The 27,071-nt window shown below is 38.6% G+C and overlaps 2 protein-coding genes across 2 annotated transcripts; one reads left to right on the top strand and one right to left on the bottom strand.

Moving 5' to 3' along the window:
• Positions 1–3,307: 3,307 nt before the first annotated feature.
• LOC143588133 (THO complex subunit 4A-like) lies at positions 3,308–5,245 on the top strand. Its single transcript, XM_077069232.1, has 5 exons — positions 3,308–3,550; positions 3,667–3,816; positions 4,416–4,484; positions 4,571–4,755; positions 4,848–5,245. The coding sequence occupies exons 1-5, from the start codon at positions 3,374–3,376 to the stop codon at positions 5,032–5,034; spliced, it is 768 nt and encodes a 255-aa protein (XP_076925347.1). The 5' UTR covers positions 3,308–3,373; the 3' UTR covers positions 5,035–5,245.
• Positions 5,246–7,683: 2,438 nt separating this feature from the next.
• LOC143588132 (uncharacterized) lies at positions 7,684–10,687 on the bottom strand. Its single transcript, XM_077069231.1, has 10 exons — positions 10,598–10,687; positions 10,428–10,512; positions 9,552–9,739; positions 9,376–9,458; positions 9,245–9,299; positions 9,113–9,169; positions 8,161–8,215; positions 7,980–8,080; positions 7,839–7,902; positions 7,684–7,762 (listed from the first exon to the last, which is right to left on the bottom strand). The coding sequence occupies exons 1-10, from the start codon at positions 10,646–10,648 to the stop codon at positions 7,746–7,748; spliced, it is 756 nt and encodes a 251-aa protein (XP_076925346.1). The 5' UTR covers positions 10,649–10,687; the 3' UTR covers positions 7,684–7,745.
• Positions 10,688–27,071: the final 16,384 nt, after the last annotated feature.

Here is a 27,071-nt window from a genome sequence, read left to right as displayed (position 1 = left end):
CGGTTACGCGAATAACATCTATAAGGTTGGTGCTTGCCATTGCCGCCATTAGAAACTTGAAAGTTCACCAAATGGATGTAAAAACGGCTTTCTTGAATGGAAATCTAGAGGAAGAGATTTACATGGAACAACTCGAAGGCTTCATAGCCGTTGGGCAAGAAAAGAAAGTGTGTAAACTTGTGAAATCCTTGTATGGATTGAAACAAGCTCCTAAACAATGGCACCAAAAGTTTGATCATGTCATGCTTGATGCTGGGTTCAAAATCATTGAATGTGTCAAATGCGTATACGTGAAGGACACATCCGATGGATATGTCATTTTGTGTTTATACGTAGATGATATGCTCATTGCTGGAAGTGATGACAAAATCATAACGTCCACTAAGAACATGTTAAAAGCAAGATTTGACATGAAGGACATGGGTTTTGCGGATGTTATTGTGGGAGTTAAAATCACACGAACCCAAAATGGACTTGTTTTAAGTCAATCCCATTACGTGAGCAAAATTCTTGAGAAGTTTAATGCGAATGACTCTAATGTAGCTAGAACTCCCATTGACACGAGTCAACATCTAGCTAAGAATAGAGGTGAACACGTCAACCAGTTGGAATACTCAAGAATTATCGGCAACTTGATGTATCTGATGAGTTGCACTAGACCCGACTTAGCATATGCTGTGAGCAAGCTAAGTAGATACAAAAGCAACCTAAGTTCAAGTCATTGGAACTGTGTGATTCGGTTGCTTCGGTACCTAAGATACACTAGAGAATACGGGTTACATTATAACAGATATCCTGCAGTTGTCGAAGGACATTGTGATGCAAATTGGATATCTGACACGAATGATTCCAGAGCAACAAGTGGGTATGTATTCACACTTGGAGATGCTGCTATAACGTGGAAATCGTCTAAACAAACGGTTATAGCTAGATCCACGATGGAATCAGAATTCATCGCCCTAGATAAAGCGGGCGAATAGGCAGAATGGTTACGTCAATTTGTTGAGGATATACCAAGATGGCCTAAGCCGGCATCGGCCATCTGTATACATTGTGATAGCCAATCGACAATTGGCAGAGCTCATAGCACAATGTATTATGGTAAGAATAGACATATTAGACGTATACATAATACAGTACGACAACTAATATCTACTGGAATTATCATTGTTGACTACGCGAAGTCAAAGGATAATATTGCGGATACACTAACAAAAGGCCTAAGTAGAGAGTTAGTTCAGAAGTCGTCCATAGGAATGGGACTGAAGCCCTTGAAATATTAAAGTTCATGCTTGGAATCATTCGAATTTCTTGTGCCGGAACTATGTCTTGAATGGCATGGTTGATGCACTTTATAACGTGTATTGTAAGGCCAAGACTGCCAAAGAATTATGAGATTCATTGGACCGCAAATACAAAATCGAAGATGCCGGTACTAAGAAATTCGTGGTGGCTAAATTCTTGGACTTTTAAATGATAGACTCAAAAACTGTTAATCAATAACTAGTAAACTTTCCCGCACGTTGCAGCGGAAACGTTGATAAACATAAACCCAAGTGTCACGATGAGAACATTAATAAAAAATAAAGTTATTAAAATTTGTCTTTATAAAAATTTAAGTTTCCTTGATGAAAAAAAAAGGATATTTAAGAAAACATTATATTTTAAAATTTTAAGTGCAAAACAAAATATATAAAAGATATTTATAGAGATAAAACAAATATTAAAACAAAACTTAGAATTGTGTGGCTCAAATTTAAGGATACCATTTTAAAATAAGAAGAAAGAAAAAATTTTGTGGCTCAAATTTAAAGGAATGATGAATAATGTTTCTGTGAGTAGGGTAAATGTTGGTTTATAATATATATATAATTGCTAGTGTGTTAAGCACATAAAATGTTACTTTATAAATTTACAACAAAACTTCATAATAATTAAAATCAGCTACATGAAACACTGATCACTTAATCATTGTGGTTCGACACCATGCTTATCCTAACTAGTTTAAGGTGAATTAGACATTTGATTTAATGCTATTTATGATCAAATTTCCCTCCTCTTTTTTGTTACCTACGACATTAGCTACAGGAGCTGCCTCTTCCTTGGTACGTTGCCCATTGTTTCCAAAAAAGTTGATGAATTTGTTGGTATTGTTTTTCATTTAGACCCGAAACAAGACTTGTTTCTCTGTCGCCATAAGCCGCCTTTGGTTGCACCACTCCGGATAACCAATATGTTTAAAACAATCGTCTTAGTTGTGGTCGGTTTTTCCACAAAAAATCAACCTGTTCACCAATATTCCGCTTAACACTATTCCTTTTTAAGAATATGTTTTGTGACCAACCTTTATCATGTTTGATTGAAACAAAAGCCTGAAAGGCCGTGGAGTCTGCTCAGTCCATTATGACAAGAATTGTGAATGTATGGATGATTTATGTTGTAACCGTTTCCTTTTCTTTGTGTCTTTGATCAAGAATTATGTGACCGAGAAACACCCATCAATTTATTTGATAAATTCCACATAAGTCCAAATATTATTTATGCCCACTTTATATATCACTTAAGCCCAAATAAATAAATATTTAAACCCATGTATAAAATCCGATAATAAACTCAGATAACATTAGAATTAATCGAGCCCGCTCATGCGTCACCCAAACTCATTTAATCTCTAACGTTATTTTCTCAATCTACATGTTAATTCGATATACTAAAATAGATGTCAATAACATTAAAATTACCAGCATGAAGCCCTGCGATCCATAATCATGAAAAGTAGTAAGGACTGTTTATTAGTTATCTGGTCCAACATGTATAATAAAACTATATTTAAAAGGTTTGTGGTCTACAGATATCAACCTTTTTCTTTTGAACGAAGGTTTGTTTATGTATTTATGCCACTGCAATATTTAAATTGGAGAGCATCGTTACTTTACTTTGACTAGTATATAATTTTTTAACCGGTCCCATACTGATTTTAGAGTTTGGCTTGGTATTTCCTCATGATACTATACCGTCGGCTGCCACTTAACAGCCATTGTGCCGCCACAAAAACAAAACTTTTTGACGTAACACTCGGTGGGACGAAAACCCAGGTGAGCTCATGATTCAAATTGACAACCTAGCTCAAATAATTCATTACTATACACAAACAAAAATCAAACTTGAGTCTCAACTAAATAACACGAACTTTCATATTACATAGTAACACAAAGTTAAAAAAGAGTTGGAGCTTTATGACGTAGAATTAAACGGCCTCGTGTACTTGTTTCTAAATAAATAGGACAAATACCCGTCTCAACCATACCCATCATTCAACCCAAATACTGAAACTTTCCCCCTATCGATTTCAAACCCTAATTTCCTCCAAGTTATGGCGGGTGCTGCTTTAGACATGTCGCTTGACGACCTAATCAAGAACAACAAGAAGTCCGACGGCGGCGGCGGTCGCGGCCGTGGCCGTGGCCGAGCATCTGGAGCTGGACCAGCACCTTCACGCCGCTTCAATAACCGTGGTGCTTACAGATCTACTCCTTACGGCGGGCCTAAGGTTCAATAGTTTAGATCGGATTGATTTGATTTGATGCTTGTTTAGTTCCAATTGCTGGCTTGTAGCTGTTGTTGTTGGTGGTGATTATTTATAAAGGTTTTCTGCCTCTGATTTAGGCACCGGATGCTGCTCCTTGGAACCATGATTTGTTTGCTGTTGCGGATCAGAATATCGGTGGACCGGGCGGGCGGGCATCTGGGATTGAAACCGGGACGAGGCTTTATGTATCGAACCTTGATTATGGAGTCTCCAATGAGGATATTAAGGTAATTTATACTCTGTTTACTTAGATAAACTGATTCGGTTAGTTCGATTGTTGTTTGTTGATTGGTGGGTGGATCTAAGAGAAAGTAAGTTTAAATTTGTGTAATTTGAGATAGGGATGAGATTGCACCCTAGGCCGTAGAAGTACCGAGTATACCGATACACAATTTGAACAAAATTGGGTACAGAAGACTGTACCAAAAGTTGTATCAAATTTATTTGTGAACAGAAACTATAGTACCAAGACCAAAACATACAAAATGTTCTATAAACCGTATCAGTTTCTATACCATATCAAGAATGAAAGGTACCGATATCGGTACCTAATACTGGGTACCAGTGTCTTATACACAAGAGAAACTTCACTTTGACAATTGGTTCCAAATACCAAAATAACAAAAATTTAGTAGTACTAAATACCGTACCGTATGTATCAGTACAAGTTCGGTATCGGTATGGTACCAGTGTTTTTTAAAACAAAATCTCTTCCCTACTTTGAAGCCAGAACCTACAATATGGAAAGTTTTTATGTCTTTAAAGTTATGGAGATTTTTGTTATTCTTATATGGATGAACTTGATTGAATCTTTGAATCTGTGCAGGAGCTTTTTTCAGAAGTTGGTGATTTGAAGAAGTATTCTATAAACTACGATAGAAGTGGGAGATCAAAGGTAGTTATTAAAACGTTTTGGTATTTGTGTTGTAAAAGATCTTGCTAAATTCCTAAGCTTTAAATCAATTTTCTTATCTGGTGAAGGGAACGGCTGAGATCGTTTTTGCAAGACGACAAGATGCGCTAGCAGCTGTCAAGAGGTACAACAATGTCCAGCTTGATGGGAAGCCAATGAAAGTAGAGATTGTGGGAATTAACCTAGTGGCTCCTGTTAGTGGTCCTCCATTGGCAAATAACGCTGTTGGAAACATGAATGGTTATCCTAGAGGGTATGCCTTCACATTTAGTGTTTAATCGTTATGTTTTAGTTCTGGTTGGATACTAACGTATTATTAACGCTGTATTTGGATGTATGAAACAGTGGACAAGGTAGGGTTGGTGGATTTGGAAGGCCACGTGGCGGCGTTGGAGGTGGGCGGGGATTTGTTAGGGGAGGGCGTGGACGTGGAAGTGGAAGTGGAAGAGGAGGACGTGGAGAGAAGATATCTGCAGATGATCTTGATGCTGACCTGGAAAAGTATCATTTGGAATCAATGCAGACTAGTTGAATTGCGTCACATGCTTGTTGATCTTTCTTAAACTTATGTGTGTTTCGAGTTGCAACGAGTATTGTTTGTATTTTATGAACTTTCAACCCTCTAGGCTAAGGACAAAAGCACTCGGGGGGGGATCTAGAGCTTTAGTTTTTATTGCATTATGTTTTTGTTTTATAAAATTTCAACAACGTGGCTTTAGTTGATGGATCATCGCATTTATTCTCCGATTTGGTTCCTGTACCTTCTTTAGCTTCTCTTTTAGGCATCAAAAGGAGACTATAATTTTTATCTTCACCGACATGTGTGGAAGATGATGAAAGATAATATTGCCATTTACTATCCCTATCATGCATCAGCATCAATCTGAGGTAGCTTTCTACTTATATTGACCATCTTATGATATTGAAGTGATTTTTTTTTGCCTTAAGTAACCTGTTGACGAATGTGAAAAACAGGTAGCCTTGGAACAGAGGGCGCAGCTGCAATCTGCAATCGGTTCGCCTATGAGTTTCCTTCAGATGTGCGATTCCATTAAGGTAATACAAGCATGCAGATACTACACGTAACATGATGCATTAAGTAAGATTGTATTGTACTAAAAGGTGAATTGCCCATATAGAATTCAAGTAAGGTGAGGTTTAGGGGTGGTCTAAAATCAGTTGAACTGGTGGCCGGATTTTGGATCAACCCAGCCAACTGATTCATACTTGGTCTGGTTGTCAAACGTATTTTGCTGTGACCGTAAAGGAAACAAGTTTGTGAGGAATTTGTTATTGATGGCTCCCAATGTCTCCAGTCAGGTCAAGATAGTTGGGGTTTCATATAGATGCCATCCTATCAATAATAAATTATAGGTTTCAGAATCTGTCACACTAGAAATAAATAATTTTTGTTGTTGTATGATGTATGTTCAGGCTACTGGTAAAGATAACCAGGCCATGAACTTAATTATGTCAACCTATGTCTTGATATTAAAGAAATTTCAAAATGAAGTATGTTTACTTTGCAAAAAGGAAGCTGGTTAATGGTTAATTGGCCAAGTTCTTATTTCATAGCGTGTTGAGCTGCCTAAGTGTCCTATTGTTTCAAGATAACAATCTACAAGATAAAACGGTGATATTTTATCAAGTTTATAACCGGTAAATGTTTTAGGGAAACAATATAAAACGAAATGTGTTGGAACGCAAGTCAGAGCAACTCAATTTTAGCCCACACCACCATTCGGTAGAGCCTGTTGTAACCGGTTAAATGTTCCAATGTTTTATTTTGACAATACTACATACTACCTTTATGTCTGCCCGACTCCTCTCTCCACCAATTTACCACCACCACTTCTTTGATGAGATGAAGACCTAGGGGCCAAAAGTAGATTCCGGCACCTGCCTGGTGGTTCTGGCTAATGAGGCTGTGCTTTTGCCTTTTTCTCAAATACTGTTATGCTAATTGTAGAAGTGCATCCAGAAATTGCGAACTCTCGTTTTTCAACATAGCACCCATGTGTTTGTTTGTGGGTGTTTAATGTAGTTTTGTTACGATCAATTTTAGAAAGAAGAAAACAAAGAGAAACGAGTTCAACTCAAATCATCGATATCCAATCTCATAGTAGCGATGTTATACACAGATTGTTGGCCACAATAGTAATTAATAAGGTACGTATAATGTTAGTGTTGTATAGAATATGGGTCTTTATAATAATTAACTAACCATTCGTTCGGTGTACTTGGAACACTATGATCTATGAGAATGAATATCGATTAATAGAGTTGCTTCTCTTTCTTTGTGTCTCTCTCTCTAAAGTCAGTCATAACAAAGAAATCCCCTATGTTTTTAATGTTTGGTTGGTTGAAATGCGAGTTATTAAGGTTTGTTGAATCGATTTAATGGATGATTATACAAATAAGACTACTCACAAAATGGTTCTCTGAGTATTTGAGTAGAAATTCTTTTTATCTTATACACATAAGACTCTTCACAAAATCCTTCTACGAATGTTTTGAGTAGGAATTCTTTTATTTACTGGTAGTAAAATTGGTTAAAATTCAAATAATAAGCAAATTAAAGTTTCATATTAAACATGATGAGCATTAATCTACTTCAAAGATCATATGCACGCACAAAGCCCATACGACGCTTATGCTTGGCCAAGTAAATCCTGGTCAAATTCATCTGTCCATACTTTTCATGAACTAGTAATAAACAACCATTCTGAAGCAGTTTGCAAACAAGTATCAGTTTTAAAGAAAGATGTAAGCATATCAAGTAGGATTAACCAAACTACAACAAACTTAACATTTAACCAACACCTAGAGTTTTCTTTGTATATACCCACCCCTAAACCATCCACATTTAATACCTGTGGTGGTTACGGCTAGGTAACATTTGAGTTTTGATGGAGTACAAAATTTCTTGTATGCATGACCATACAAAGTTCCAACAAGATGACGGCCAGTACCATGGATACAACAACCTGAAAAAGAGGCTAATTACGTGTCGAGGATATCGCCCAACCTGAAACATTATTCAAAAACATTAATATCATAATTACATACATCAACATCAATACCCTCTAAACCAGTGTGACAGGATAAACTGCAACTGACCGGGAAAAGAAAGTCAAGAGCATCCCAAGCCAGCATGGCGAACCACTCGTGTTGGATACATGGGCCCACCAGGAGAAGTGAAGCTGTACAAGCAAGTTTTAAGTCTGGTACTAGTTGTCATCCTCAACTCCAGACCTGAACTAGACCACCGAAATTTTAAATTTGTGAACTCATTAAAAACATATTCACCATGAATGAAGAATAATAAATAAATACCCCGTAGAACTTTGATGCGGGATAGATAATGCAAAAGCACAGGTTCCACTTTCAGTTTTTGAAGCTGTCCAAACAATGTGTCATATTGATATGATGCTGAGATAATATATTATCATATTACTATATAGTGTATGGTCTCACCTGATCAGTTAGTTCAATAACAAAAGTATCTGCTGGACCGCCTATCAGGAAAGCATTTGGAAACTCCGGAAAGTTCTGGAAGAAGCTTTCAAGCTTTTCATCTGCAATAAGCAAAAACAAGATGCGGTTTGATGCCTATCAAACAAGCAAAAATGATTATTTTTTAGATGTGTTGCCATACCTTGATTGTAAAGGAATATGAATCTTGACAAGAGAAGAAACAAATCTCGTTGGGCCTGAATGAAACAAAAAATCAAATGTTCGCTCTTTTCAATGTAGCTGACTTTTAGTGCATGATATATCACGCACAGGGGTGTGAATTCTTACATGACATGAACGGCCGGCCCTAGTGTAAGCCAACTAAGGCCTTTGCTTTAGGCCTCTACATTTCTTGGGCCTCAATTTACTAAAATCTCATATATATGCATGTATTGATTTAGGCCCAATTTTACTTCTTTTAAGTTGGATGGACAAATTTTAAACCTACTCAATGTAATATATTTTTATACATGCATATGTTCTTGTTTATAGTTAAAAATTTTATCTTATCGATTGTATTGTTTCTGTATTATTATGGCATATAACAACAAAACTAACTATCTTCATAAAATGGCATGACCTAAAGAAGGTCGTTGTTTTTTATATGTATTTTTAAAAAAATAAAATTATGAAAAGGGCCTCAAAGTTTTATTTCGGTTTAGGCCTCCGGAATGATTGAGCCGGCCCTGCATGAACCTAACATGAAATTCACGGGTACGGGATGGTTTTGTCAAACCGCAAACTTGTTTAGCTAAACGGGCTGTGTTCATGTCAATCCAACGGGTTCACAGGTTGGCCCATTTAACCAATTTGTTTACTTTACAAATTAAAAGAAAATGTATTATGTAATGACATGAAAGTATTAAACTGGTGCCAAAATTTAAAAGTTTAAAAAATAAGTTGGCATAGTTTTAACTTTGTTCCTTCAAAAACATAAAATGATATGTAAATTTTGAAGCACTAATATGCAAAATAAAAAATTAAATAATTTTCCCTTTCAGATTAAAGGGGTCATGTAAGTGTGAAGCATCAACCCTGACAACCCACTAACACGACTCGTTTAACAGTTCAATGTACAGAATCAAGAATTTAACCTGTAAAGGAATTTTGTTCAACTTCTTGGGCACCAATGCAACATCGTCTAGAAGATACTATAACTAATAAAAAAGGAGAGAATAATTTAGAGATCTTCACTCCGTATCGCTAATACAGATAAACTAATAAACATAACTCATCATGAAAAGACTCTGGAAGTGGACTGTGTTAGTCTGGATATCAAACCTACCAGTAAACATACAAATATACCATAACTGTACAAACAAACCATAAAAATTGAAATTTGTTACAAAGAGCGTACCAGAAGACGTTTGTAGCGCCTTGGACAAGAGCCGAAGAGTAACGAAGGAGGAGATCAGAACTATCAAGTTGGACTTCAAACAACTACAAGACAGATATTACAAAATCATGTGCATTTAATAAATCAAGAATACTATTTTGAGTATTGCCATAGCATTAATGTAATACGAGACGTACCCATTTATGGAACAATAATGTGAAAATATGGGAAGCAAACGGCTGGGTCCATAGTTGAACAATGAGATCAAGTATTGATTTTCCTCGCTCGTTAGGTTTAGAGGCAAAATGATCGGCAAGCACATCATAAAAACATAATCTAACCTTATGTTGCACCATTGATGCATCTTCCACACCAAGTATTACTTCTGCTTTAATTCAATCGCAAGAAAATAAGAACATCCAAAGACCCAAAAGAACAAGACGGTCGTGTTAGATTAAAAACTATTTCTTTATGTGTATGCATTATGGTAGTTTGCTAGTTCGCCTTATAATAAGCGGGCAATCAAGCACATAAATGGAAAATGATTATTATTTGGTAAAAGATATAGTAAGCAGTTAACAACGAATTGGCAAATTACAAGATAATAATAATAATAATGATAAACAAAACGATCAGGTGCGGCTAATGAGCTTTAGCTCAACTGGCATTGGAGAGAAATGGATAGGTTGCAAGGTCTCAACTGGGTTTTACCACAGTGGGTTTTCGGGCGGTGGGTTTTCCCTGGAAAAGGAGAGGGCGAGCTTGGGTTGCCCAGAGTAACCGGGCTTTAATTCGTTGGTCGTTAAAAAAAAAAAAAAAAAAAAAAAACTATCAAGTGCATTAGGGTCATCACATAATATAATGTTAAGATATTCACATGAACACCTGATACCGTTATAGCTACCAAATTAAGACCATAATTTATTATTTTGCGTGACATCTTTCAATGCAGTCAGTAATTAATTCTTCAATACTAGTACCGGTGACAATTTAAAGTTAAAATCAAACATCCACTGACAAAAAAAAAAAAAAATAAATAAATAGATAGCAAAACTGAAAATAAATATATTTACCTCTAGCTCGATCGTCAACTTCTAAAGCAATATCTGCAAACAATTGTTGTAACAAGTCACGTCTCTGAGTTGGCGAAGCAAGTGCCTGGATCATAAATTCAAAATCAACCCATCAATTAATTAAACAATACAAAATGTAACAACGATTATTATTATTATTAGAAACCTACCCGTTTAAGTTTTTTTGTCGATGGCTTGAGTGAGAGCAGAGAAGTAAGCATAGCTTTTTTCAGTATAGGTTAATGGCGCCATCAGTGATTAACAGCAGCAGCTAAGTACACCATGTTGGGTTTTGATGTATATGATGGTAGGTGGGGTATGAAGTAAGTAAGTAAGGACAAGAAGATATTGTAAATGATTGAATGGCCAAAAGAAGCCCACACGCAATACACCGGTGCAAAAGACACAGTGTAGGTGGTGACGTAAGCCTTACGACCTTAGATTTTGTTTCATAGACAGAATAACGGTGGTGTTATTATTTTATTAATTAACTGGGGATTTAAGTCACAAATCGTGGGCTTTACGATCTATGATTTTGTTTCCCTGAATAATAGTGGTATCATTATTTTTTTTTGTGTAATAACTCACTTAGTTTTTTAAGTGAAAAATTTTTAAATAACTAATTTAAAGGGAGGACTTCTTTTTTTAATAATTCCCGATATAACCCGTCTCGACTAGATATTTACGCTTAAATTCGGAAGTCAACAAAGAGATTCAAACGTCAGCTTTGACTTCCGAATTTAAACGTGAAGATAAAGTAGGGACGGATTATTTTAGAAATTATTCAAAAAGAAAGTTAATTTGAGAATTTCTTAATTCTCTCTTCACGGATTATTGTAGGAATTTTTCCAATTAATTGTATTAAAGTTTTCATAGTCATCTGGGATACAAATATACTACTTAAAATGTATTTTACTAAAGCAGCTTTTGGTTTTTCTAAGATGAATAAATCGTAGTTTGCATGCAATGATTTAAATTCTTAACCTTTTGATCGTAAGAAATACCATTTACCCATTGAAACGTCTCCTCAAAGACGCACAAAAATATATTTAAAATATAATTACTTGTTGTACGTTAAGTTGATTAAATAAACTTATGCACTTTTTTTTAGCAAGTTGGAATGGTTGTTCATCAAGTTTTGACCCATGCAAAAAGGTAAAGAATCATTGTTCTAAAAAGAAAAAAATCATAAATAGGGTTTTGTATATTTTTTTGTACATGTTCGAGGGTTGTAATACGACAAAAATATTTTAAGTGATTTCTTGTAAAACAAATGATTAACCAATTGATAACGAGAGTCGAGTTTATATATTTTCACCAAAACATACTTAGTATTTTAATTTTCTTTTTTAACGGTCAAATTTTATTACAAAACCAACAAAGTACTAAATAGTAAGAGACTAGTCAAGAACATACACATCAAAGTACAAGTACATCCGATTAGAGTATAAATTAAATGACTAAATGAGAAAACAAACGCCATGTTTGCCATTCTATCCCCTCTTATCTCCTCATATTTTTTATCGAATGAAAACTATATGTCTTGATATCCTCTTTAAGTTTATTAATTGAGACTCTTTTATTGTTGAAGATGGCCTCATTTATTGTCCTTCATACACACCAACATGTCATAAGTATTAATGCATGGCTTGCCTTTTGTTTCATAGTATGAACTTCAACAATGAGGTGAGAAATTAGGAGATCACTCACCTCAAACACATACACCAAGGGGATTCTGAACCCCTCGTTAACGAATTGTCATTTTACCGAAGCTATATAACAAGATGATAAAACATGTTCAGTCGATTCCAACTGATATTTGCATAATGGACATTATTTGGCCTCCACAACAACCTTCCTTTTGTAAAGAATAACATAAATATACTACTTGATGAAATTTTAAGTGATTGTTATGATTATATTTAGTGTATGAGTTTGACCAAGGATGCTTAAATGAATGAGCTTCTTCAAACTCGAGTTCAACTAGTTTAAGTTAAGGATGGGGGTTCGGGGTGTGAGAACAAGATGGAGAATGTGATGTGACATAGAATTTGGTGATGAACACCGACATATGTACTTGGGAGGGGAAAATGGATCACATGGAAGGTTTGCCAAAGAAGTCATGGTGTGGTAAGTTGGGGGACCGTGAAGATCAGCAAAGCATCAACTTGGATGGTGACGCAACTTGGAAGCCCGCGAGGAACACCTCCCCTCCATTGGTTTGGTGGTGAGAGTGAGACGTCATTGTGCACCCTAAGAACTTGAGCCCGAATCGTTAAATTCTAGAATAGCTAAATCTCAAGTTGCGTAGCTTAAGAGAGCCCGACTCAATTCGTTTTTGTATTATGCTCGATGTCAAACGTTCAAGCTCGACTTATTTATATGAAAAAAATTGTTTGTTTTATTTATATATAATGTATGCATAGTTACTTTTATACATTTTTTAATTGTCATTTATAATATAACAATATAGATTATGTCACACCCCGACCAAAGGCGGCAGAACATGCCGGGGTACAACGTGATTGGACAAATACACAAGACACTATTTAAAGTGACAATATTTATTCAACTCAATTTATTTCAACAAATCAATAACAACACATCTCGTTCATATAAACAAATAGCATTCATATTGTTCGTTTTACTAATACCCTAATAGTCTTGGTAACGTTTTCCATCAAGCACTCGAGTCAACAAAAGTCAAACCTGTAACATTTCATAAAATAGAGTTTGTCAACACAAAGGTTGGTGAGCAATTCATAAGTTTGAGCATATAAGTGTATAGTACGAAAATCCACAAAACTTGTATACAAAACAATAAATAAGAGCTATAAACTGGAGTAAATAGTTATCGCTAAACAAGTTAGCGACACCTAGCTATTGGCAATTAGTCTAGGATTTTATGACAGTTGCTAACAAGCTTACATTAGCACCACCTAGCTACAAGGAGATGCCGAGTAGTCTAGGATTTATAGTTATCGTTAATAGCATACGTTAGCGACACCTTGCCATTTGCCAAATGGTATAGGATTTATAGTTTCACCATCCAAAAGCTGTAAACACATAGTTAAATAAGCATACAACACCAAATCGAGCAATTATTCAAGTAAGGTATACAATCACGTTTGTGGGTTTAAGATGCAAGTAATTAAAGCATTTAGTTTGATAAGTATGAAATGTCACCTCAAAACGAAAGATAAAAAAAGGGGTATGAAAGTACTCACCTCGACTGATGAACCGAGAAATAAATAGATAAATAAATGAAGCTCGAACGGTAAATGAAAGATCCGACTTGAAACGATAAACACCTTAGCTAAAATAAATAACGTAATATATATTAATGAACTTGAAACCAAAATGAAATTATATTGGAAACATTGGACGAGAAGGTTCGGTTGTAAATCGGATTATCGGTTAATTTGTTAATGATTAGGGACTCGTACATAATTAATAATAAAATATTATTTTATTGGGCTTTGAAATAGCTAAACCAATATTAAAAGAAAAAAAGACGGGTTTAAATCACGAGTTCGGTTTTATGAAAATGAATTTATAATGAAGCTTATAATAATATTATTTATGATGATGATAGTAATGATAATAATAATTTTAAAAGAAGTGTTTCATATATAGATATATAGATATGTACGATATGACGTAAAATAATAACCGTACTTATTATTAATAATACTAATAATAATAGTTAGAGAATAAAGATCTTAATATTAATTAAGATGTTGTTGGTAAAAAAATAATAATAATAATAATTATTGATAGTAAATAACGATATTATACTCGATCTCGGTTTGATTTCTAAACGAATTCATAATATACTATAATGATATTATTGCTAGTAATTAATGATAAAATATGATTTTTAATAAATAATAATAATATGACATTTAATAATATTAATAACAATTTTAATATTTATAATAATAATAATAATCTTGTTAATAATAGTTTTAACTTCAATATTTGTAATAATAATGGTAATAATAATATTAATAATAAATACCTATAATAGTAAACTCAACATATTAATACTAATAATAGTTTTTATGTAGTAATATTAGTACTAATAATAACCCTTATTTGTTAAGTATAAGATTAATACCAAAATCGGTCTATGAAGAAACACTAATCGACCCCAAGTAGATTATGGATAATCTGGGGGTTAAGTAATGTTTCCCACGGGGGTTAGGTCCGGCAAAGAAGGATGTTCTTCAGATGACCTGCAAAACAGACACCGTGAGCTCGTCACTGAGAAGGGGGGGTTCCTCCTTGTGACCACCCTACGGCGTGAGAATCAGACTAGATTGCTCTGAATATAAGTGTATATTGAGAGAAATAGCTAGCGAAGGTAAAATACCAGATGATCATACCGTTACAAGGTGTTGGAGTATTTATAGCCGAATGTAGGTTTCCAAACAGGTACAGCCAGCTGTATAATATTCCTGTTCTACCAACTACGGGCTACGCACGTGCCATGCTGGTTGGTGGGTAGGCAGCGGCTGATAGTGACCAGGCCGGCTGTGTACTATTCCTTTTCTGTAACACCCCGACCGATGGCGGATTATACATCGGGGCGCCACGTATTGTTTCATTACTCGTGACACTATTTGGGTGTCAATATTTAATAAATACATTTACCGCGCACGCGCAACACAATTTCACGAAGTAACATAAAATTAATCTTATCATAACTCAAAATATTCAAATAACATAAACTTGTCTTGTTACATTTTAAACTAGGTCCAAAAGAAAAGAAAACATCCTATGTGTCCTCAAGCTTCCAGAAACAGCTACAGCAAACCTGATCATGTGTTAAAATAAAACGTCAACACTTGCGTGTCGGTGAGAAATCAAGTTTAATACATATAAATTGATAACAATATCTGCGCGCATCATGTGTATAACTGGTGTTCAACAAGGGTGTAATCAGATTGTGATCAAGCCTAATAGATCATAGCTCATAGTTCAACCCGTGCTCCCAATTGAGCACAAAAACAAGAAAACTGTGCAAGTGTAAACAAAAGAGAAATCATAAATGATAGTTCTCCCGTGTTCATCTAATGGATCCATGAAAACTGCGGAATAGGCCGACAAGACGGTTAATGATCCACACATACAAATAAACAGCCAAGTCTACGTCCATAACACATGGGGTTTTGCGCGACAAAAGTTTATAAACAAGTTTAAGACTCAAGTTTGTACGAACACATGAACATCCCAAAACATTAAAAATAAAAAGGGATTAGGTACGAGGTTACTCACCTGAAAAAGGTGTGTGGAAAGATAATGCAAGAATCAACTTTTAAGCAAGCACAAGTTAACCTATAAATAAGAGGTTATTGGTTTAATGATTTGTTTTATGCCTTGAATATATGTTAGCATAGTAATATGTATCTTTAACAAATTATTATATATTATATATTACCGGAAATCTGGGCAGGACAAGGGAAAAGACGAAGGCAGAGAGAGGAGGCGGCTGAGGAACAACGGCAGAGGGCAAGGAGAAGAGAGCAGAGGAGAGTTTAAGTGTTTTTGTGTGTAGTGTTAAATAACAAGAAAATAGTATTATATATAGGGAAACCCTAGGGGACACAATCCCTTAAAAAGAGGAAAAGATCTTATCAAATCAAGCAAAAGATATCAAAAGATATGGCAGCCGGGGGAACAGGAAAAAGGGCTGACAGGTTACAGAATAAAGCATGGAAGGAGTCAGATAAAACACTGTTCAAGACATGCAAAAAAAAGATATCAAAAGATAATGTCAGTCACTTTTTCTGTCAACCAATAGGATTGGTGCGCATGCTGCGCCGAAAGTGGTTTTTCGGACAGATGTCGGAACTGACCTACAGAGCTCAAACAAAAGATAAGATATCAAAAGATACAGGCTGCCCTAAACAGAAGAAAAGACTTAAGGTCTAGCGCGAGAAGACTCGAGCGCACGCGCGAGGGCGAAGGCAGACAGAGAACAATTCTTAGCGCGCCGCGGGAAGAACTATAATCCTTAGCGCGTCGCGGGAAGAATTACAATTCTTAGCGCGCTGCGAGAACAGTTCGTCTCGCGTATCGCAGGAACAACTGGTCTTCACGCAAGCTTCCTTGTAAGGAGTCTGGCGCGTGGAGCTGCGCAGACATCCTTAGGCGGGAAGAACCAAAGGACAAGCAAAGAGTTAAGAGAAAAAGGGGTTCAAGGCTTAAGGGTTAAGCAGAGGGGCGGGACGGCGACAAGAGAGAAAAGAGAGGCGGGACGGCGACAAGAAAGAAGAAGAGGCGGGACGGCGACAAGAGAGAGAAAGAGGCGGGAAGGAATTATTATTAGTAAGTAATATAAAAATATATATATATATATATAATTTATTTAATGCTAAATTTACAAAGATTGACAATCAAATTTAAATCATAAAAAGAATCGGATTCGAAAACGGGTACCTGGGTCGGGTCGGATTGGGCAGATGTCACAGTCTCCCCTACTTTAAGAAATTTCGTCCCGGAATTTATCTTGAAGTAGGTTGCGCAGAGAAAAGGTGCGGGTACTTGATCTTCATCTGATCTTCCCTTTCCCAAGTGAACTCGGCTCCGCGCTTGGACTGCCAACGAACTTTGACAATAGGGATGCGACTGCGCTTGGTTTGCTTTACCTCGCGATCCATAATCTCAACAGGCTTCTCAACGAAATGCATAGACTCATCAACTTGAACTTCATCAAGTGGTATGTGGAGGTTCTCGTCAGCTAAACATTTCTTGAGATTGGATACATGGAAAGTTGGATGCACATTGCTGAGCGTGGGCGGCAGGTCAAGCTTGTAGGCAACTTTTCCCACCCTCGCAAGAATCTTGAATGGACCAACATAACGAGGTGCAAGCTTACCTTTCTTCCCAAAGCGGACAACACCCTTCCAGGGCGACACTTTGAGGAGAACAAGATCACCAACTAGAAATTCGAGAGGCTTCCGCCTGCGATCTGCGTAACTCTTCTGTCGGCTTCTGGCAGTCAGCAGATGATCACGGATCTTGGCGATTTTATCGGTTGTCTCTTGAACTAATTCGGGTCCTGTGATTTGAACTTCACCCACATCGTTCCAACAAATCGGTGAGCGGCACTTTCGACCGTAAAGTGCTTCAAAAGGGGCCATACCGATGCTGGAATGATAGCTGTTATTATAAGAGAACTCGATCAGAGGTAGGTGTGAATCCCAATTACCTCCAAAATCAAGAACACAAGATCGAAGCATATCCTCAAGGGTTTGGATGGTTCGCTCAGACTGTCCGTCAGTCTGAGGATGATATGCAGTACTCATGTTCAAACGAGTTCCTAACGCAGTTTGGAGAGATTTCCAAAAGCGAGATATAAAACGGCCATCGCGATCGGATATGATGCTCAAGGGAGTACCATGACGGCAGACAATTTCTTTGACATAAAGATGCGCAAGTTGTTCAACACGGTAGGTTTCACGAATGGGCAGAAAGTGGGCAGACTTGGTCAATCGATCCACTATTACCCAGATGCTATCATGTTTGCTTGCGGTCAAGGGTAACTTGGTGATAAAGTCCATTGCTATACTTTCCCATTTCCACGTAGGAATTTCAGGTTGTTCGAGCAAACCAGATGGGCGTTGATGTTCAGCTTTTACCTTAGAACAAGTTAGGCATTTAGCTACAAACACAGCAATATCCTTTTTCATACCAGGCCACCAATAAGAAAGGCGCAAATCTTTGTACATTTTGTCAGCACCAGGATGAACGGAATACCGAGATTTGTGCGCTTCACACAGTAGGACAGTGCGAAGATTCTCATCATTGGGAATCCAGATGCGATTGAGATAGCAGAGAATTCCACTCAGATTAGGGACAAAATGCGCTTCCGCGCCACACGCTAACTCGGCGCGAAGGTTGTCATTGCTGATGGATGCGCGCTGCGCGTCACGAATGCGTGATTCAAGATTGCTTTGAATCGGCGCGAAGTGAAGCTGCGTGCGCGACAAGATACAGTTAAGCTGGCAGGGTTTGCGGCTGAGCGCATCAGCTACCACATTAGCCTTTCCAGGGTGATATCGGATCTCACAATCGTAATCGCTGATGAGTTCGTTCCATCGACGTTGTCTCATGTTAAGTTCCTTTTGATCAAAAATATGCTGAAGGCTTTTATGGTCGGTGTAAAGGATACACTTAGTACCATAGAGGTAGTGTCTCCAGATTTTCAAGGCAAATACAACTGCACCAAGTTCGAGATCGTGAGTCGTATAATTCTTTTCGTGAATTTTGAGTTGCCTTGACGCGTAAGCGATAACCTTGCCTCGTTGCATAAGTACACAACCGAGACCTTGGTTGGAGGCATCACAATACACGACAAAATCATCATTACCCTCTGGTAAAGTTAGAACATGAGCTTCGCACAACAATCGCTTGAGCTTCAGAAAGGCTTCTTCTTGCTTCGAGCCCCAAATATACGGTTTGCCTTTGTGCGTTAAAGCTGTTAAAGGCAAAGCGATCTTTGAGAAGTTCGAAATAAATCGCCGGTAGTAACCAGCTAAGCCCAAAAAGGAACGGATTTCGGTAGGAGTGGATGGCGTAATCCAGTTCTTGATTGCTTCAATCTTGGATGGGTCGACATGAATACCCATCTTGTTTACAACATGACCAAGAAACTGTACTTCATCCGACCAAAACTCACACTTGGAGAGTTTGGCAAAGAGTTGCTCGGTTCGAAGCTTTTGCAACACCAACCGAAGATGTTGCTCATGCTCGGCCTTGGTTTTAGAATACACCAGAACATCATCGATGAACACGATCACGAATTTATCCAAGAAAGGCCTACACACCCGATTCATTAGATCCATGAAAACGGCGGGTGCGTTGGTTAAACCGAAGGACATGACCAAGAATTCAAAATGGCCATAGCGGGTTCGAAAAGCAGTCTTGGGAATATCCTCTTCGCGGATACGCAACTGGTGATAGCCAGAACGGAGATCGATTTTGGAGAAACAAGAGGCACCTTGGAGTTGGTCAAAGAGGTCGTCAATACGCGGTAAGGGATACCGGTTCTTAATGGTGAGCTTGTTCAGCTCGCGGTAATCAATACACATGCGAAACGTACCATCTTTCTTTTTAACGAACAACACCGGAGCACCCCAGGGCGAAGAGCTAGGGCGAATGAATCCTTTAGCGGTCAACTCTTGGAGTTGACTTGCTAATTCTTGCATTTCAGCGGGCGCAAGACGATAAGGAGATTTGGCTACGGGGGAAGCACCAGGGACAAGATCAACACGAAACTCGACTTCCCGAGCGGGAGGTAAACCAGAAAGATCATCGGGAAAGACTTCAGGAAAGTCACGCACGATAGGGATTTCGCGAAGTTTCTTCTTTCCTTCATCGGGTTTGACCACATGGGCTAAGAATGCAACACATTTCTTCCGCAAAAGTCTTCGGGCTTCAGTGCATGACATTAGTTTAAGACCGTTAGATGGTTTCTCGCCGTAGATATGCAGATCACCATTTTCTCGAGGAATGCGAATCATTTTTTGGCGCAAATAACTTCGGCGCGATTTTGCGAGAGCCAGTCCATACCGATAATAACATCAAAGCTTCCAAGCGGCATAGGAATGAGGTCGATTAGAAAATCGTTTTCGTTAAGGTTAAGCGTGCAATCTTTGATTACGGAGTTTATTAAAATAGTTTCACCATTAGCCAATTCAACTGAAAAGTTTTCGCTTAAGTTTATGCGCGGTCGCGCAAGTTTCTGCTCAAATGCGCGAGAAATAAAACTTCTATCGGCGCCAGTATCAAAAAGTATGGATGCATATTGTCCGGTAAAAATGTACCATTAACCACGTCATTATTCGCTTGCGCTTGGTGCGCGGTTATATTAAAAGCTCGTCCGCGCGTCACTTGGTTCGAAATTTGGTTAACTGGGTTCGCTTGCGTAATCTGAACTTGTAGTCTCGGGCACGCGTTCCGGAAATGACTGGGATCACCGCAGTTATAGCACGACCTGGGTCGTGGGTTAGGGTATGTTGGTTGTGGGTTCTGCAGGTAGGTTGGTGGTGTTTGCGCAATTGGGTTGGAGGGAAGGACTCTACAGTTTTCCGCATTGTGACCAGCGCGGCCACATCGGTGACAAAGTCGGCACGGGACTTGAGGTGGGTGGTGAAGTCTACAGGTTGGGCAAAAGGGTTGGTTTCCTGTGTAGGGTTTCTTAGTTGGCGGGGCAGGGAGTGCTGGATTGGTTAAGGCATAGTTGTGGACTACAGGAGGTGTTGGGTAGGTCGACAGTGGGTTAGGCGCGTAAACTGGAGGTTGGTAGGTGGGTTGCTGGACAATGGGCGGGCTGGTAAGCGCATAGGCTTTGCGCCTGCGCTTGAGGTTGTTACGGTTTGAGGGTTCTGGCTTGGTTTCTATTGGTTCTGGGACAGTCTTGGTGGGTTTGGTCTTCTCAGCTCCCCGCAGGAACAGGGTTCCTGCCTTGACATGGTTGTCGCTGAGCACAGCGGCCAACTCGATGGCGTCAGAGAGGGTTAGTGGGTTCCTGGCCCATACAGAATCTTGGATTTCCATGGGGAGACCCCCAAGGAACTTCTCGATGGCTCGGCGGGAAGGGGTAACTAGGTGCGGGACAAGCAAGCTTAATTCATGGAAGCGCGTCGCGTACTCGCGCGCTTCGCCACTGTACTGTTTCAGGTTCCAAAACTCTTCCTCCAGGCGCTTTAATTCGTTGGGAGGGCAGAACTCTCGCGTCAAGATTTCCTTGAATTCCCCCCAGAGCATGCTAGAAGCAGCCTCTGCGCCACGCGCATGAGCTACTCCGTTCCACCAAGTAAGCGCCCTTGATTCCAGGACACTAGAGGCATATAAGGTTCGTTTGTCTGGAGGGCATTGGGTATGGAGGAAAGTGTTTTCAATTTTCTCGAGCCACTGGAGCATTACGGTGGCTCCTTCAAGTCCGGTGAATTTCGGAGGGTTACCCGCATTGAAGGATTTAATATTGTATCCGGAGGGGTTGGTATTAGTTTGGTTTAAGGCTTGGGCTATTGCGGCGGCCATTTCCTGGGAACGTTGCTGCCTACGTCTGCGCGAGGCTTCTCTCCTCTGATGACGGTGAGATAGCGGAGGCATTCTATAAAAGTTTTAATTTTTGTTAATATCTTGGTATGGGAAATCGTTTTAGCGCAAAGTATATCGTCGTAAAACTTGTTTCGCGGAGTTAAATGCTATCAAATTTTGAAATAAAATATGAATTTAAATGCAAACTTAATATAGGTAATGAATTCGAATTGAAAATCGACAATTCATGTATCACCATGACTTTTCAAATCTTCAATTTAAAATATCGAGTAAATGAGCATTGAAGGTTGACCATTCATGTATCACCATGACTTTTCAAATCTTCAATTTAAAATATCGAGTAAATGAATATTGGAGATTGACAATTCATGTATCACCATGACTTTTCAAATATTCAATTTAAAACATAAAGTTAATGGTAATTGAAAATCAACTATTCATGTACCACCATGACTTCTCGGATTTTCAATCCCCACAACAAACGAATATGTAAGTAAAGAAATAAATTGAAATTTAATAAAAATCGAAAGATCGCGAATAAAACATGAAATCAAGTGCTGCGTATGCGCCAGCATATTTTATAAATATCGAGTAAATAACAATTAGCGCGCAAACATGAGATATTTCTCATGCGCGAGAAGGGACTCTTAGGTATTCTAGGTCGTTACGTCTAACCACCTATCCTAAAGTCACGGAGCTCTGATACCAATCTGTAACACCCCGACCGATGGCGGATTATACATCGGGGCGCCACGTATTGTTTCATTACTCGTGACACTATTTGGGTGTCAATATTTAATAAATACATTTACCGCGCACGCGCAACACAATTTCACGAAGTAACATAAAATTAATCATATCATAACTCAAAATATTCAAATAACATAAACTTGTCTTGTTACATTTTAAACTAGGTCCAAAAGAAAAGAAAACAACCTATGTGTCCTCAAGCTTCCAGAAACAGCTACAGCAAACCTGATCATGTGTTAAAATAAAACGTCAACACTTGCGTGTCGGTGAGAAATCAAGTTTAATACATATAAATTGATAACAATATCTGCGCGCATCATGTGTATAACTGGTGTTCAACAAGGGTGTAATCAGATTGTGATCAAGCCTAATAGATCATAGCTCATAGTTCAACCCGTGCTCCCAATTGAGCACGAAAACAAGAAAACTGTGCAAGTGTAAACAAAAGAGAAATCATAAACGATAGTTCTCCCGTGTTCATCTAATGGATCCATGAAAACTGCGGAATAGGCCGACAAGACGGTTAATGATCCACACATACAAATAAACAGCCAAGTCTACGTCCATAACACATGGGGTTTTGCGCGACAAAAGTTTATAAACAAGTTTAAGACTCAAGTTTGTACGAACACATGAACATCCCAAAACATTAAAAATAAAAAGGGATTAGGTACGAGGTTACTCACCTGAAAAAGGTGTGTGGAAAGATAATGCAAGAATCAACTTTTAAGCAAGCACAAGTTAACCTATAAATAAGAGGTTATTGGTTTAATGATTTGTTTTATGCCTTGAATATATGTTAGCATAGTAATATGTATCTTTAACAAATTATTATATATTATATATTACCGGAAATCTGGGCAGGACAAGGGAAAAGACGAAGGCAGAGAGAGGAGGCGGCTGAGGAACAACGGCAGAGGGCAAGGAGAAGAGAGCAGAGGAGAGTTTAAGTGTTTTTGTGTGTAGTGTTAAATAACAAGAAAATAGTATTATATATAGGGAAACCCTAGGGGACACAATCCCTTAAAAAGAGGAAAAGATCTTATCAAATCAAGCAAAAGATATCAAAAGATATGGCAGCCGGGGGAACAGGAAAAAGGGCTGACAGGTTACAGAATAAAGCATGGAAGGAGTCAGATAAAACACTGTTCAAGACATGCAAAAAAAAGATTTCAAAAGATAATGTCAGTCACTTTTTCTGTCAACCAATAGGATTGGTGCGCATGCTGCGCCGAAAGTGGTTTTTCGGACAGATGTCGGAACTGACCTACAGAGCTCAAACAAAAGATAAGATATCAAAAGATACAGGCTGCCCTAAACAGAAGAAAAGACTTAAGGTCTAGCGCGAGAAGACTCGAGCGCACGCGCGAGGGCGAAGGCAGACAGAGAACAATTCTTAGCGCGCCGCGGGAAGAACTATAATCCTTAGCGCGTCGCGGGAAGAATTACAATTCTTAGCGCGCTGCGAGAACAGTTCGTCTCGCGTATCGCAGGAACAACTGGTCTTCACGCAAGCTTCCTTGTAAGGAGTCTGGCGCGTGGAGCTGCGCAGACATCCTTAGGCGGGAAGAACCAAAGGACAAGCAAAGAGTTAAGAGAAAAAGGGGTTCAAGGCTTAAGGGTTAAGCAGAGGGGCGGGACGGCGACAAGAGAGAAAAGAGAGGCGGGACGGCGACAAGAAAGAAGAAGAGGCGGGACGGCGACAAGAGAGAGAAAGAGGCGGGAAGAAATTATTATTAGTAAGTAATATAAAAATATATATATATATATAATTTATTTAATGCTAAATTTACAAAGATTGACAATCAAATTTAAATCATAAAAAGAATCGGATTCGAAAACGGGTACCTGGGTCGGGTCGGATTGGGCAGATGTCACATTTTCCACCAACTGCAGGCTATGTGCGTGCCACGACAAGGGTTGGTGAGTAGGCAGCGGCTAATAGTGACAAACAGTACTAGAGCATGCTCCTCGTACTGTTTGTCGGTGAGCTGTCACCCTGTGATTGGTTCATGGGCTGCTTTGGTCAGATCTTGTCTATTTTGTCCATACCTTGGCAGGTATAGTACAAAAGATCTTCCAGAAGCATACGGACTGGCTCATTTGGGCGGGAGTATTCCCGCCTTGCTCATTCCTTCAGGTGACACTGAATTATTTAGTGCCTTGTGCGTGTATCCTTGCTATTAGTGCGGGTAGCCTTCCCTGATGGCTTGTATCCGCAGCTGCGGGGACAGGCGGGGTACTTCACCATTGGGAGGCTTTCCCTGCGTGAACAGCTGGCGTACTGCGCGTAAGGTCTTCATCTCTGAGCATGGTGGGTCCTGCGGAACCAGTTGGTCCTTGCGCAGACGTCCCTCTGCAAGGTGAGTCTTGCGGGTCCAACTGGGCTCTGCTGGGACCTACCTCTTCAGTCTAGGATGAGACGTGAACCCGAGACTCTAGGTTAATGACTAACGTATAACCAACACCATAATGCATGAAACCAACATTAAACATGCGTCATTGAAACCCTGTGTGTAACTCACGCCGATTACTCATGCGAGACGCTAGGTTCAACGCGTATCAAGGCTGTGTTAAACGTTTTAACAATCCGTTTTAAAAATTGTAATTATATATATATATATATATATATATTAAAAACCAAATTTTACTATACTCACAAAATCAACTATTCATGAAATGTACATATATATTTCTTTGCATATTTGTGACATCTGCCCAATCCGACCCGACCCAGGTACCCGTTTTCGAATCCGATTCTTTTTATGATTTAAATTTGATTGTCAATCTTTGTAAATTTAGCATTAAATAAATTATATATATATATATATATTTTTATATTACTTACTAATAATAATTCCTTCCCGCCTCTTTCTCTCTCTTTTCGCCGTCCCGCCTCTTCTTCTTTCTTGTCGCCGTCCCGCCTCTCTTTTCTCTCTTGTCGTCGTCCCGCCCCTCTGCTTAACCCTTAAGCCTTGAACCCATTTTTCTCTTAACTCTTTGCTTGTCCTTTGGTTCTTCCCGCCTAAGGATGTCTGCGCAGCTCCACGCGCCAGACTCCTTACAAGGAAGCTTGCGTGAAGACCAGTTGTTCCTGCGATACGCGAGACGAACTGTTCTCGCAGCGCGCTAAGAATTGTAATTCTTCCCGCGACGCGCTAAGGATTATAGTTCTTCCCGCGGCGCGCTAAGAATTGTTCTCTGTCTGCCTTCGCCCTCGCGCGTGCGCTCGAGTCTTCTCGCGCTAGACCTTAAGTCTTTTCTTCTGTTTAGGGCAGCCTGTATCTTTTGATATCTTATCTTTTGTTTGAGCTCTGTAGGTCAGTTCCGACATCTCTCCGAAAAACCACTTTCGGCGCAGCATGCGCACCAATCCTATTGGTTGACAGAAAAAGTGACTGACATTATCTTTTGAAATCTTTTTTTTGCATGTCTTGAACAGTGTTTTATCTGACTCCTTCCATGCTTTATTCTGTAACCTGTCAGCCCTTTTTCCTGTTCCCCCGGCTGCCATATCTTTTGATATCTTTTGCTTGATTTGATAAGATCTTTTCCTCTTTTTAAGGGATTGTGTCCCCTAGGGTTTCCCTATATATAATACTATTTTCTTTTTATTTAACACTACACACAAAAACACTTAAACTCTCCTCTGCTCTCTTCTCCTTGCCCTCTGCCGTTGTTCCTCAGCCGCCTCCTCTCTCTGCCTTCGTCTTTTCCCTTGTCCTGCCCAGATTTCCGGTAATATATAATATATAATAATTTGTTAAAGATACATATTACTATGCTAACATATATTCAAGGCATAAAACAAATCATTAAACCAATAACCTCTTATTTATAGGTTAACTTGTGCTTGCTTAAAAGTTGATTCTTGCATTATCTTTCCACACACCTTTTTCAGGTGAGTAACCTCGTACCTAATCCCTTTTTATTTTTAATGTTTTGGGATGTTCATGTGTTCGTACAAACTTGAGTCTTAAACTTGTTTATAAACTTTTGTCGCGCAAAACCCCATGTGTTATGGACGTAGACTTGGCTGTTTATTTGTATGTGTGGATCATTAACCGTCTTGTCGGCCTATTCCGCAGTTTTCATGGATCCATTAGATGAACACGGGAGAACTATCGTTTATGATTTCTCTTTTGTTTACACTTGCACAGTTTTCTTGTTTTCGTGCTCAATTGGGAGCACGGGTTGAACTATGAGCTATGATCTATTAGGCTTGATCACAATCTGATTACACCCTTGTTGAACACCAGTTATACACATGATGCGCGCAGATATTGTTATCAATTTATATGTATTAAACTTGATTTCTCACCGACACGCAAGTGTTGACGTTTTATTTTAACACATGATCAGGTTTGCTGTAGCTGTTTCTGGAAGCTTGAGGACACATAGGTTGTTTTCTTTTCTTTTGGACCTAGTTTAAAATGTAACAAGACAAGTTTATGTTATTTGAATATTTTGAGTTATGATATGATTAATTTTATGTTACTTCGTGAAATTGTGTTGCGCTGTGCGCGGTAAATGTATTTATTAAATATTGACACCCAAATAGTGTCACGAGTAATGAAACAATACGTGGCGCCCCGATGTATAATCCGCCATCGGTCGGGGTGTTACAGATTGGTATCAGAGCTCCGTGACTTTAGGATAGGTGGTTAGACGTAACGACCTAGAATACCTAAGAGTCCCTTCTCGCGCATGAGAAATATCTCATGTTTGCGCGCTAATTGTTATTTACTCGATATTTATAAAATATGCTGGCGCATACGCAGCACTTGATTTCATGTTTTATTCGCGATCTTTCGATTTTTA

Source organism: Bidens hawaiensis, unplaced genomic scaffold, assembly GCF_021521415.1.
Source record: "Bidens hawaiensis isolate Kalapana, Puna unplaced genomic scaffold, B.hawaiensis_p1.1 tig00036018_1, whole genome shotgun sequence".
Classification (NCBI taxonomy): domain Eukaryota; kingdom Viridiplantae; phylum Streptophyta; class Magnoliopsida; order Asterales; family Asteraceae; genus Bidens; species Bidens hawaiensis.
Note: the sequence above shows the minus strand (reverse complement) of the source record. Positions and strands in the feature narration are given on the sequence as shown.

Bases quoted from the DNA above. Each gene is read 5' to 3' on its own strand.
- LOC143588133 (XM_077069232.1), top strand. From the start codon at position 3,374: ATGGCGGGTGCTGCTTTAGACATGTCGCTTGACGACCTAATCAAGAAC. The intron at 3,551-3,666 runs GTTCAATAGTTT...CCTCTGATTTAG, and splicing joins CTCCTTACGGCGGGCCTAAG to GCACCGGATGCTGCTCCTTG. The intron at 4,485-4,570 runs GTAGTTATTAAA...TATCTGGTGAAG, and splicing joins ATAGAAGTGGGAGATCAAAG to GGAACGGCTGAGATCGTTTT.
- LOC143588132 (XM_077069231.1), bottom strand. From the start codon at position 10,648: ATGCTTACTTCTCTGCTCTCACTCAAGCCATCGACAAAAAAACTTAAA. The intron at 9,459-9,551 runs GTACGTCTCGTA...TCTGTCTTGTAG, and splicing joins CATTATTGTTCCATAAATGG to TTGTTTGAAGTCCAACTTGA. The intron at 8,081-8,160 runs GTATGGCAACAC...TGCTTATTGCAG, and splicing joins CATATTCCTTTACAATCAAG to ATGAAAAGCTTGAAAGCTTC.